At 31.7% G+C, this 14,342-nt stretch overlaps 1 protein-coding gene and 1 long non-coding RNA gene across 2 annotated transcripts in view; one reads left to right on the top strand and one right to left on the bottom strand.

Annotated features, from left to right (window-relative positions):
• The first annotated feature begins 338 nt into the window (after positions 1–338).
• LOC147810881 (uncharacterized) lies at positions 339–1,544 on the top strand. Its single transcript, XM_087162134.1, has one exon. The coding sequence runs from the start codon at positions 339–341 to the stop codon at positions 1,542–1,544; it is 1,206 nt and encodes a 401-aa protein (XP_087018260.1).
• An 11,555-nt stretch (positions 1,545–13,099) lies between these two features.
• The window catches only part of LOC122272136 (uncharacterized), a 66,249-nt gene continuing 65,006 nt past the window's right edge, over positions 13,100–14,342 (bottom strand). The window contains exon 3 of the long non-coding RNA XR_015433009.1: positions 13,100–14,329. This is a non-coding gene — a long non-coding RNA (uncharacterized LOC122272136). The remainder of the gene's footprint in view (positions 14,330–14,342) is intronic.

The raw sequence follows: 14,342 nt of genomic DNA, 5'->3' as shown, positions 1-14,342 counted from the left end.
ATGTCTGTTATTATTTTAATGATCAATTTGTTATTTTACCAACTAATATTGGTGTTACACAGGGATCATCACTGGGACCAATTTTATGGCTAATTTTAATTGATTCTCTTTTAACCAGCTTTGATTTTAACGATTGCAAACTACTGGCCTTTGTTGATGACGTCTTCCTTTTAATGAAGCACACCATTCTTTATCGTCTCGATAAGCTGGGGACCGAAATTATTCAAAATACGGTTAATTGGGCCGGGAGCCACAAATTAAAATTCTCACCCGACAAGACAAAACTTATAACCTTCCCCAAAGACGCGAAATGTATTAAGAGAACACCTCGCTTAAAAATGGAGGGGACCAGGACGGCCTATGTAAGATGCAACAAAACATTGAAATACCTTGGTGTGGTGCTCGATCCTCGGCTGAGCTGGATCCCTTACCTGGAGTATCTAAGAACAGATATCATCGCGTTCTATGACAGACTAAAACAGTTCAGTAGAGCCACATCGGGACTTAATCCGAATATCTTGAAATTGATATACCTGCAGGCTATTCAAAAGAAAATCATTTATGGTGCCTCCGTGTGGTATAAAAATAAAGTTAAAATAAACCAGAAGCTCCTAACTATCCAAAGAACTCCACTGCTCAACATTACTAAATGCTACTCTACAACTAGCACGGAGGCACTACAAATACTTGAAGGAGTCACACCTATTGATTTAAAAATTAGAGCAACTATTTCAATTAAACGACATACCTGGTCACCAGAGGAATTTAACGACAACGACAATCAAACAGATGAACTTAAAAATTATATCCCTTACTCAGTCCCTGCGTATGACCCTACGAAGTTAAAGATCGTTAGTAGGGGTTTCGGTTCACCGAGGGGCGTTGGCTACGAGTTCTACACCGATGGTAGTAGGAAACAGGTGACCAACGAAAGCACAGGCGCTAATGAAGATCGGGTGGGTTGTGGTTTCTTGGTGAAACTGGATAACCATACTATTTACGAACAGACCGCACGCTTAAATAATGAGTGTAGTATCTACTCCGCCGAACTTACGGCAATCAAATTGGCTACCCTTTGGGCAAACAATAACATTATTGAACAATACACCATCTTTTCTGACTCAAAGTCCTCGTTGCAGGCCCTTGAAAACCCAACCCCAACAGACCCCCTTGTAGAAGTTAAGGCAATTGTCCAAAACGAACAATGCTTATTCAATTGGATTAAAGCCCACTCGGGGGAGCCTGGCAACGAGGAAGCAGATACTTTAGCCAAAAAGGGCACCGTATTGGGCGGGGTGGACTTTCACTACACCATAACAAAACCCCAGGTCAAACATAGACAGAGGCAGGTCAGTAGGATTTTATGGCAGGACAGGTGGCGCAGCTCTGCAAACGGGAGACACATACACTATTTGATACCTACAGTTAACGAACGTTTTTTATCCAGCGATTTAACTTCCTATTTGGAGATCACCAAGCTAGGATGTTTCAAAAATCCTCCACGTGTAAATATTGCGGTCACTATCAGACTATTAAACATCTGATGCTTGACTGTCAAAAATTTGCAACCATTAGAGGAAATAGTTTTGACAGAAGAGGCGACATAAGATCTTGGTACAGGACTAATAAACAGAGGCAAATTATTAAAGACATCATTAAACGCACCCTGGAGGACGCACTCGCCGCTGACGACATTTTGGATCCGCTCTACACGAACTTAACTCAATCCAGGTTGTTGGGCTGCCCGCCTGTACGCTTCCCGTTATTTTGACAATGTTTTGCTGTTTTATCTATCTTATTCGCTTTTTAATTCTGTTTTAATCTATTTATTCACTACATTGTGCTTTTTAATTGGCTTATTTACATTGCCTTTCCTTGCTTTGCAAATTTTAGCGTCGCCTTTTAATTGTATTTGATAATTGTTTGTTTTACCACTTTACATCTTTACCTCCTTTTGTTTTACATTTGAGATTTTCTTGGCTCCTTACGCCTTGTTCTTCTGTCTTACCTGTTGTCAATTTGTCATCAACTGCATTGGTTCTTTGACCTATATTAACTTGGGACCTCCGTTTACCTGTGACCTTTTAATGTCTTCTTATGTTCACTTCAGGTACACGTTTTTTTAATGGTTCACTTTATGTTTTACTGTTCTTGAATACATCAACAGTTTATACTTTGTGACATTTATTAACCTATCACAATGTTAATGATTGCTTTGGCTTAGCGATCCAACTTACAATGTATTATTACTCGTTTTAATCCTATGTACTACCTGCACATGATGCATTGTATGTCAAACTGTACTTTCCTGCGATGTGTTGTAAAATTTTTCATTTGTGTCTTTGGCTCACTATAAGGGAGGTCCCGTCGGCAATATAAGGCGGGACTCTCGGAGCATTTTAATTGTTTTACTGCTGTTGCCATCAGACTCTGTAATGTTTTCGTATTTTTGCACATTTTGTATTTTATGTTCGTTTCTGTTTTTCTTGATTTCAATAAACATTTACCCGTATGCCCTAAATTGGGGCAGGTTGGGGTAAATATGTCATATTATCAATATGGGAATTCCAGTTTAAAGTACTAGTAAGAGTGACACCTAGGTAGGTGGCCTTTCGAACTAGCGGTATTGTATCATTGAAAAAAGTAATGTTTGGATAAATAACTTTCCTTTTACTTGATTTTCTAATAATTAGTAGTGAAGATTTGGCGGTGTTGATGACTACCTTCCATTTTGTGCACCAGTCTTTGATATGAGGTATGATATTACTGAGATTTGTAACTGACTTCTTAGGATTTATGGATCTGCTCATAAGGGCAGTATCATCAGCGTAGAAGGCTGAGGTGATGTTTCTCATATTATTAAAATTTGGAAAGTCAGCCAAATAAGTTACGTAAAGCACAGGGCCGAGGATTGATCCTTGCGGAACTCCTTCTCTAATGCATCTAGTGGAAGAAACGGCTGTATTGATCTTAATATGAAAAGTTCTGTTTATCAGATAATTATTAATTAGTAGTACTAGATCTTTGGGGATATTGAAATTTATGAGCTTGTATATGGATGGTGTTTTCAATAGAAATGTAAACAATAACAATCTCGAACTCGGCACCTACTCTAGTTCCGGTTAAAAAGTTTGCAGCTGCTTACTACATGTTATTCTGATAGGCGATGTTTTCAAACGGATAATTTTGTTTTCAATAAAAGAAATAAATTAGATAATTTCTGAGCTCAAATCTGCCATATTTCATAAGATGTTAATGATAATATGTAATTCTGGTGAGTTTGAAGTGAAAATTTGTTTCAGTTTTTTAGAGATATATTGATAAAAAAGGAGACATGGTTGCTAGATTTTGAATAACTCGCTTTTTTGGCTGTCTTGATATATTCTCTTTCCATAAGTTTATTACTGTTTGTTCTTGTTGCAAGCTGTGCACCATCTTACGTTAGTGTTAACTCTTTTAGCATTGTAAACACCAGTATTGTTAGCATTGTAAACACAAGTAATAAGTAATCAAATACATTGTTTGTAAGAATCTCAAAACACAATGATGCCAAATGGCTTTAAAATACAACGGAAACAATAACCCGGAAATTTAGGTGGTACCGAGCTTGCAGCGTTCCCTAATGTAGAAAACACCATCCATAAGGCCCTGATGCCAGACTCGGTCAAAGGCTTTGGCCACATCCACCATCAGGTGCGCTGTTGTTTCTTTTTTGAAGAATCCTTGGTTAATATCCTGAATAATTGTTACTAGTTGTTTAGTGGTGGATAGGTGCTTTCGAATACCAAATTGTTCATCCAGGATAAAACTGAGATGGGGCTTTAGTCTGTTGAGGATTATCTTCTCAAAAATTTTTGAAAACACGGTCAGCAAACTAATAGGTCTGTAGCTTTCAGGATTTAGCAGATTTTTCCCCTGCTGGGGGAAGAGCACAACCTAAGCGTGTTTCCATTTGGGGGGGGGGGGGGTATTTCAGTTTCAGGCAAGCATTGATGATGTTTAGCAGCTGCTCGATGATGTGGGAGGGAGATTTTTAATCATAAGGTTATTTATATTATCAGTAACGGGAGCTTTATTATTCTGAAATTTGGTGATAATACTGGTAATCTCCTCCATAGTGGCTAGATCTGAGGTTAACTGATAGTCATTTTTCAAGAAATTATTGACAGCATTAATTATAATGTCATCGGAATTTGCATCAATAGGATCATTATTGAGCGAAAATATTCTTTCCATTGTGTCTGCGAAAATTTCGCATTTATCAGTATCGGAATAAGTCTTGCCATTTAGCGGCATATTAGTGGTCTTACTCGCCTTTAGAGATCGTACCATGTTCCAAGCTGTTTTGTCCTTAATAGTAAGACTCTCGACCTTTTCATTCCAGGTATCCTTTTTAAATTCGTCTATTTGCTTCTTTATACTTTTGCTTAAGTTATTCAGCAGATTTTTAATATTTGGGTCCAGTGTTCACTGATATAGTTTCCTTCAATTATTCTTCATTTTAATTTGACATTTAATGTAGAATGGAAATTTATAATAATCGTTTAATTTCAGTGCTGTATGAGGCATTTTTGTATGCATCTTGTATAACGTTGATCAGGTTATCAATTTCTTCATTAATCATTTGTTGTGAGTCAGGATCACTATTGAGGAAGGAGTGATTATGGAGTACGTGGTGAAATAAGATCCATTCGGTAGTATTTCTGGTCCTGTTTACTAAACGGAACAGTGGCAACAATAGGTAGGTGATCGCTGTTAAGTTCATGATAGGCTAGGTTTACTTCGAATTTGCCAATACTTGCACTTTTTTTTAAAGTTTTTCTAGTGGTAGTGAAATAAAAATAGCAAAAATTACTATAAAAATAAAGTTCTGAAATTTCATCAGTATCTAAAAACACAACAATTATTATTAGATAGTTTGTATATGTTTAAATTCATTACTTATAGAAACAACAAGATAGATCAAGATCATTTTAAATCAAATTTATTAAATAAAATATGGAAGTATAAATCTTGCTACCACTTTAAAGATTAAAATAAAATCTTTAAAGAGATTATTAATTAGTAGCTACGAAATTTTATTTACAATTTTAAAATATGCTTCTTTAAAAGATTAAAAAGATAATTGAAGATGATTATTCATGATTCGGACAAATTGCGAATTTAATTCCACAAAATGAGAATCCTCCCAAAAATTGTAGTTCGGGGAGCCCTTACAGTTTCTCTGAATCTCTGTTCGTTATATGAGTGGAGTCTGAGAAATTATGAGAGAGAATTGATCTCGAGGATGTGAAATTAACTTCACGAATTTATAAATGTGTTGGATATATAGTAATGATTTTAGTCTAGTTCCATTTAAAAGTTAAATAAGTATAAGTTGAAATGAAATCAGTTTGTTTTAATTTCAAAAGCCAAACTATGCAAGGTGGTATAAGCCCCACAGATTCCAAAAATCATCATCCATTTATTAAACATAAAAATTTGAAGAAGTGATCGGCAGAATTCTATCAAAGCTAGTGTCAACTTGTCGCTATAGCTAAATCTTTGTTTTAATATATATATATATATATATATATATATATATATATATATATATATATATATATATATATATATATATATATATATATATATATATATATATAGTTATTGCAGTACTGTAGTTATAATAGTTTAGTTTTTGCAGTACCAAATATTTTTATCGCAACAAACCTTAAAATCATTTTAAAAGCCTCTAAAATAACACAGGTTTTTAAGAGGCCAAAAACGATTGTTATAAAAGATACTTCTCCAGTAGAATCTTGCTGTTGCTTCAAAACAAGAAGCTAAGTCATTCGTAAATGATGATGTAAAAAGCAGCTGCAGCAGAAAATGTGACAGCGCACATTTTTCTGGCTTCTTTTTTGAAACAAAAAACTACTTTAGCTCCAAATGCAAAAGGCATTTGAAAATGGTGCAATGCAAGTGACCACTTTCAGCCTTAATGCGGAGCTGTAAATGTGACATAATTTTCTAATGTAAGCCAACTGGGATTGCTTTGCCAAATTTTAAATTTCTACTAAAAAATGCATGCATTCTATTAGTTGGAGAAAGAAAAATAATTTTCATGCTTAGAGTTTGTAGTGATAAAGTATTTTTTTTTTTTTTTTCGCTTTTCTGTGAAAATTCTAAAACCTGCTGGGCAAAGTTACTCAGACAGCTGGGGTAACTTTGCCCACCTGATGTTTTCTATAGCATATACAAAATTTGCACAGTAAATTAATTTAAAAAAAAAAAAAAAAAATTTATACGTTGGTATGTTTTATGACTAACAGCAAGAGTATAATTTAAGAAAAATTAGTCACTGGTCCAAAAGACCCGCAATTTAAAAATTAAGAGTCACATTTCTTCTGCTGAATTTAGGGAGCCTCATTTGAATTTTTTTATGGTTAAGGAATGAAGGTTAATGAAGTGAATTTAACTGAAAAATTGCAATACAGAGAATGCGTTATGTTCACTACATTGGTGATGCTATTTTGTGACTAAAACATGAATTTTAAAAAAAAGCATATAATACCTTCACATTTGCTGCTGGGCATCCTCCAAAAAGTGAAATTTCATCACATTTTTTTTTCCTTCATCCTAACTAGTTCATTATTCTAATTGATTTGTTAATAAATAAATTTGATAAATGTGTTAGCGACTGAGAAAGATTGAGATGAAATAGTAAAAAAAAAATAATTGGTCCAGCCATACGCCTCATCAATAAAAACTCTTTTTTTTTTCCCAAGGGGTTAGTTTCTTTTACTCATTTACTGCAACTGCTATACAATTCTGAAAAGGGAGATTTTTGTATGCCAGTCAACAGCAATTTAACAATATTTTTTTTTTTCTTTTTGAAAAATTAAAAAAAATTTTTGACAGAAAATTTGAATTATGTGTTTCAAATAATATTAGCTTTCTTCCATTGCATTGACCTAACCTTTAACATTACCTCCATTAACCTTTTAAAGGCATTTTTTAATAAATCTTATATAAATAAAAGTTCAAAAAACAAATGTGGTAAACTAATATTTTTCTAAAATAAAAACAATATGACATTATTATTCATACAATTAAAATAATTATTACAAATAATTACTTATTTACAATCTAAAACTTATTTAAATTTAATGAATAAAATATATTAACTATTATTTTATATATATTGCCAAAAATCCTTCATAAAATTTAAAAAAATCATAGCATCTAATAAATATACTATTTTTAAATAAAACAATTCCATTTTGTGATGAATGTATATAAATACATTATAATTGTTGTTGAATCATTATTGTTAAAGGAAATTTTCCTTAGTGTAAATTTAAAATATAATAATGAAGGAATCATAAGACTGAAACAATAAAAAAATATAAACAAATACTTCCATGTTAATAGATGGTATAACAGGGGAATGAAAAACTAGTTAGTATAAAAAAAATATAAAGCAGTTTTGTATTGTAATGTCAATAATAAAAAAAAAAACTATCTCAACCTATCCTTTATAATAATTTAATCTTCAACTTTGATTCTTCCAATTATGGTCCTATAAATCACTTTTTATATTTTAATAGTTTTTTTTATCTTACATTTCTATGTTTTTAGTAGATTATTAAACAAATTTTTTGACTGTAAATTAAAGGAATATCAGTAGTTTAAAAATAAGAGAAAGAAATTTGAAGGAATTATCTATAAACTTTACCGCAACTTAGTTCAGCATCAATGATCTCATTTAGTATCATTTCTTCTATTTTAGTTCGAAAATTTTTCATGTTATTTTAGGGAGTTTTGGGATTTCTTCATTTATTATTATTCTCACAAAATTTTTAAAATCATCTAGCTTGTCTTTCTTTTAACTGAAAAACATAGCAAATAAGTTCAGTAGTAAATTAGTTTTTAAATTTTGATTTCTAATATGAAAGAAGAGCTTCAACGAAGTACTTGAACAGTGCTTAAAAAACGAAAAGTTTCAAGGCATTGTCCTCTTATGTTTGTTTTTTTCTTCTTATTGGCTTAAGAAAGATTGAATCATTTGTCAATCATGAGTATTGAATACGTCATCATTCTTCGTTACGTTATCATCCATATGTTATCATCATTCCTTCTGAAAATGTGAGCTGCCCAGTTTATTCGATTTATTTTAATGAATTTCACAATATCTGGCTCTCTGTAGATTTTATACAGTTCAGTATTATATCGTCTTCTCCAGGATTTATTTTTATCCCACCAAGGATGGCCCTCAAAACTTTTCTCTCAAAAATGGCAATTTTATTTTCACCAGCTTGAGTTAGGTTCCAGGTCTCAGAGCCATAGGTAAGTATTGGCCTAATTAATGTTTTATAGAGTAAAAGTTTTGTATTTTTTGATAAAAGAGATGATTTGAAAAAGCGTTTTAAACCATAAAAAGCCTTATTTGAACAAATTAGACGACTCCGAATCTCATTGTCTATGTTATTGTCAGCAGTAACAATTGAACCAAGGTAAGTAAAATTCTGAACAGTCTGTAACCTGTGGGAACCAATCTCCAGATAGGATTCACTAGAATTTAATTTAGCAAGTACAGGCATGTATTTGGTCTTATCGGTATTGATGATTAGTCCCATATCCCTAGCAGCAAGCTCCAAAGAAAGGAAAGCTTCTTTTAATGCAGGAACAGTTCATGCAATGATGTCTAAATCATCCGCATACACCAGGGATGGGCAAACTTTTTTTGGTCAAGGGCCAAAAATCGAGAAAAAAAAGCTTGGTGGGCCGAGTAAAACCTTCTAAAATAAAAATTCTCACTTCTAAAATAAAATTAAACGCATGGCACTCTACATCAACTCTGCATCTTTTAGTTGCCATTTTGGGGTAAAAAAAGTTACCAATAACTCAAAAAAGCAATAGCCATTTTATGCATTAAATAATTTCACCATTATTTACAATGACATTGTTTGTGTGCAATCTTTCCATACGCAGTAAGTGATGTTAGAACTCGAGCCGGTAGAAAAATCCTCTCGTTGGAGCTTAAAATGTGCTGTCTGCAACATGTGAAGTACAATTCGCCTATATTTGATTCCATGTGTCTGCTCCTCGAAAAAGACAAATGCTCGTTGGAGCCAATTGACGGCTATTCTACAATGAACTTCTGCTTTCAACATTTTACCAATTGAAGCTGTCTGTGTGAAGCTAACTATTTCCATCAATTTATGTTTTGTAGAACAAAAATGGAGAAAGTAAAAAGGTCATCAGTACTTTGATAAAAAAGAAAGAACAAAAATAGCTCTAAACAAAGTAGACAAGAAAATGGATATATAATGTATATTGCTTATATTCGCCACGGATTGGCAAGTTAAATTCTGTCCGCGGGCCGGATGAAACCTTCCGGTGGGCCACAGTTGGCCCACCCCTGGCATACACCAATATTTGAATAGATTTTGAAAATATGTTGCCTCTGATATTGATTTCAGCATCTCTTATAACTTTCTCTAGAGCAACATTAAAAAGGAGACAGGATAAGGAGTCTCCCTGTCTGACTCCACTATTTACTTTAATTTCTTCCGATAAAGATCCCAAAAGTTTGACTCTGCATACGGTGTTTGACATGCTTGCTTCTACAAGTCTAATTAGTTTTGGTGGTACTTGAAACTCAACCAGATTTTCCTATTTAAAATATTCATTTATTTCGTTCAGTTATCTCCATTGAAAAGCGAAATTCGTAGCTGCTGCGATCGTTTAATGAACAAAATCAATTATTGGACGAACTCTTAATTAGTTAAATTTATATAATTTAGCAGATTTGATTGCAAACTTTATTAAATAATGGCGTCGACAAGTATATGATTAGGAATCAATAATAACGTATATTTATATGTTGTATTATATTTATTTTAAACAATATTATCATTAAATATATATAAATATATAAAAATACAAACCTTGTATTAGAAAAACAAGTCCCATGCATCCAGCGTATTCTAGAAAATGAAATTCCAATTTCCATAAAATTCTAAAATCCAAAGCAGAGCAGACGAAAGTAGGATAGATGATGAATGAACCAGATGAACGTGAAATTTCTAACTGTGACGTCATATAGCATTTGAAACTCCTTACGCTGATTTCGCGAATCAGCAATTTTATTGCCGCTTTACCATCACCCATTTGGGTGAGGCACTAGGACAGGACAAAAAGGGGGAGGGAAAAGCAAAGTTTTTTATGGGATTGAAAAAGGAAAATTGAGGAATGCAATTAATAAAAAGTGAGATAAGTGACAAGGGCTTAAAAATAGTAAATAAAAGTTACTATTTTTTAAGATAGTGACTTTTAGTGAGAAAAGTGACTCGCGCCGAGCCCTGATTACATTTAAGTCAAGAATTGAGAGCTTGCTGCAATAAGAATCTAGCTGAAACTTCATGATTCAAAGTTAGTTTTAGCAATCTTTCATTTGAGCAAATTTTTTATAGAGCAAAATGAGTTGCAACTCATATGTATTACAAGAAAAAATTTCTAAACATAAATTTGTTCACAGAATATATGTAATCTTACATAAGCATAATAAGTATAACCAGGTCTTTTCATTCTTTGCGCAACTTTACAGTTTTCCCTTTTTCTATTTTTCACATTACATATCAATACAATTTTTTACTACTCGTACCAATTCATTCTGTCACTGCTAATAGAAACAAAATAGATTCATCATTAAAACTTCTAGTGAAACTTGAAGGTCAATAGTGTGGTTCTGTATTGTAATAAAAGTTACAAATGAGAAAAGGGCATACCCTCATCATGCATTTTTTAGAGTTAAGTAAGCTAAATTCAAGAGTTTTATAGAAATGAAAATTCTAGTTAGATGCTAGAAAAATTGTTGGAATCAGTAGCAAAAACAATCCAAGCACAGGAAACAAAACCATTTGAAAAGTAATTTACTTTATTTTCCTGGATAGTTTAACTTTTACTCGAGGGAATTAGAAAATGGAGAAAGCCTCACACAGTCACATATTCGTTTAAATTTTTTTAGCACAAAAAATCCAAAGAAGCTCAAATATTAAATTCCATTTTTCATATTTTTGTCTCTTAAATGTAGGGTAAACTAACCAGTGAAGGAACACTTAAGCTTCGCTTGCCTTTTAAAAAATCATATTAATTTCAAAATTCGTAATTTTAGTTAAATGGCAGTATCAACATATTTGTTACTAATTGCAAATTATGTAAAAAAATTGTAAAGAACTTACATAATATTGTTTTAAAGCTTTGGAGGTTCAAATAACAAGTAGTAAGAAGACCAAGTGAAGGAACAGCTCTTACCAGTGAAGGAACACAAAATTTTCCAGTAAATGAACACTTAATTTTGGTTATTTTTTAATGCTCTTTGTGAATTTATAAGTCATACAAATATTTAAAAACAAGTCTATTCTTGAAATTATAACATATAAATACTTGGAAAATGTTAACTTTTTTTTGTAATCATGAATTGAAAATTAAAGTGTTAACATATTAATACATACTGTTCATTCACATGGAAATCAATGCCCAGTAAAGGAACATGCCTATTCCCTTACTGGTAAGAAGTTGTTTTTTGTATTTTTAACATACTTTTGATGCAGAACATCACTAAAGGTACAAGAAAATTAAAGTTTATCTTTTATTTTCATTGACTTAGAAAAAAAAACCCAGTAAAGTAACACTTGTTCCTTCACTGGTTTTTCCTTGTTTGGTGATCCAGTGAATAAACACCCCCCTATCACAGTACTTTATTATGCTATGATGCTTAAAAAATAATAAAACGTAACTTCAATAACTATATTTTCAATTCTCTTTTTCACAGTGAGAAAAATAATTACATGCAATTAATTCCACTTCAAACATATAAATACAAACACTCACCTTATAATTTTTTTAAAGAAACAGGGTGCTGCAGAGATAATAACAAATTCAAAAAATTTTTCCAGAGAAGTCTATTTGACCAGGTAATCCAAAACATTGCTAGATGACTTCCTATTGTTTGGCAGTAACGTATTGTTACCAATCAATCTAAAGAAAAACTTTCAAATTCTTATTTTTAATCAATATATATGAAATGTTCCTTCACTGGGTAGTGTTCCTTCACTGGTTGGTTTACCCTATAAGTCTATTTATTTCACACTTTTTGAAAATCACTATTTTAATTTTTAGACATTTTTTAAATAATCAAAAAAAAATTATGCTTATTTTTTTGCATACACTAAGTAGAAAAAATATATATTTATATTTCATTTTTAAACATACTTGTTTCTGAACTGATTTTCTTGGGGGGGGGGGGAGAGAGAACACATAGGAATTAATGCATCAATATTTATAGAGAGAGTGTAACAGCAATTAAGACAAGAAAAAACTTCTTACTGGATTAAGTGAAAAGCCTTGAAGATGTGATGTTTTAAAGATGTAAAGATAAGAACTAAGCTCATGCATTACAATTAAAAAAAATAATATCTTTAATTTTTTTTAACCGCATACTAATTACATAATTTTGAAAGAAAAAAAATGATCACAAAAGTGCTTTTTTTTTTATTTCAGAAAATTATATATATACAACTAAGTGCATTAACATTATATCGATGTTAAATTTTGGGTAATTTTTTAGCTTACATGTTTCAAGAGACCATTATCTCAAAACACATTTAAAAAAGTCTGGTACTGCCATCTGATGCATAGATTGAGAAATAAACTATTCCTGGTATATGAAATATATTGTTTTTACATTTTTTGGCTTTACTTTTTGACACTGTATCCCAGATAGATCACGAGCATGAGAAATTGAGCACACTAAAATATACAATTAAAGGCAGAAAGAAGAGTTACAAAAATTGAATATTTAAGTCATGAGAAAAATACATGCACTTATCAATTTTCTCCAAATAAATTTTAACTGCTTATTTTTATTTATTCAAATGAATAAAATAATTTTTTTTTAAGAAATGACTTTATTGCCTGCTTTGGCAAAATAAAAGTTAACATTTCCTATGCAAATATTTATATTTTTTATAACAAATATTTATATTTTTTATTATAAAATTTTATTTTCTTTTATTTCATACATAGATACAAATTTTTAAAAAATAGGCACAGAATATTATGTTATATTATACAAATATAATGTAAATATTTTAAAAAGTGTAAAACAGCTATGATTTATGATATTAAAGAAATATTTGTTCAACTTACTTCACAGTTCACAAACAGGATTTTTCACCTTTAACAGAGATAACACAATCTGAAAAATATAAGAGGTGTAATAATTGAAAAATATTAGCTGATTCAGCCTTTTTCAGAAAAACAAAATTAGTGAATACAACCTTCATATCCTTCCAACATGCATAAACATCTAACTGGAATTGATATTAAAGAAAATAAATAAGTAAAATGAATTACTAATCTTATAAATGACAGAGAACAAAATATAACACAGAAGGACTCAGAAAACGGCAAAATGCTCACTGAATCCAAATTCAAAGTTAGCACAAAAAAAAAAAAAAAATTAACATTAAAAGCTGCTTTTTTACTTAGTTTAATGACAAAATGCAATTTTTTTCTCGCTTTTTACATAAAAGATTTAAAATTTTTAATTTTTTCTTTTATGGATAAACTTTTTGTTTTGACATTTTAAACAGCTGAATAAAAAGAAGGTTTTCAAGGAAAGCTATAGACAGAGAACTGAGCTTTCCTTACAAGTGACTCCAAAACCAAGAGTGTTCTGTAACCAGTTCAGAACGTTTCTGAAAGAATTTTAACCCTTCACAAAATTCCACCCTTATTGTCTAGAAACAAGACAGGTTAACCTTGCGCCTGGTCTTTAATCTGGTTGGCCTTCCCCCTTCTATCTGAAGGCTGCACCAGATTTAAACAGCTTTCAAAATTATTAAACAATTTCAAAATGATGGCAAAACATATTTCACAATTATGTGCAAAAATACCTTTTTAACAATTGATAGTTTTGAATAATACTTAGATAAGCCAAGCTTGCCAGCCATTGACCTTGTGAATAAAGTCATGAAGAACCTTTCGTCTTGATAATATGTTAAAAGAGTACCTTTCTTTAATACTCCCAGAGGAGTGCTTGGTTATATCATGAAGTTGTCCACTAAGGTGAAAGTTTGACTTAGCTTGAAAACACCCAATAGATGACAGCACTACTCATTTGTAGGACCACATCCACTATTTAGATAGATGTGAGGGGGAAGGAAATTTTTCTCCAGATCCCCGTACTCATGATAGTGCTCAGCGACTGATCACAGGATTTCATGAGCACGTATATCTCTTTTACTAGGAGGGCCACAGTGACTTTGAGGATCGAGACCTAGCCTCTGCAA

The sequence above is a fragment of the Parasteatoda tepidariorum genome, chromosome 4 (genome assembly GCF_982258835.1).
Source record: "Parasteatoda tepidariorum strain Cologne lab strain chromosome 4, Ptep-v5.0, whole genome shotgun sequence".
Taxonomy (NCBI): Eukaryota; Metazoa; Arthropoda; class Arachnida; order Araneae; family Theridiidae; genus Parasteatoda; species Parasteatoda tepidariorum.
This window is presented reverse-complemented; position numbering and strand designations above follow the sequence as displayed.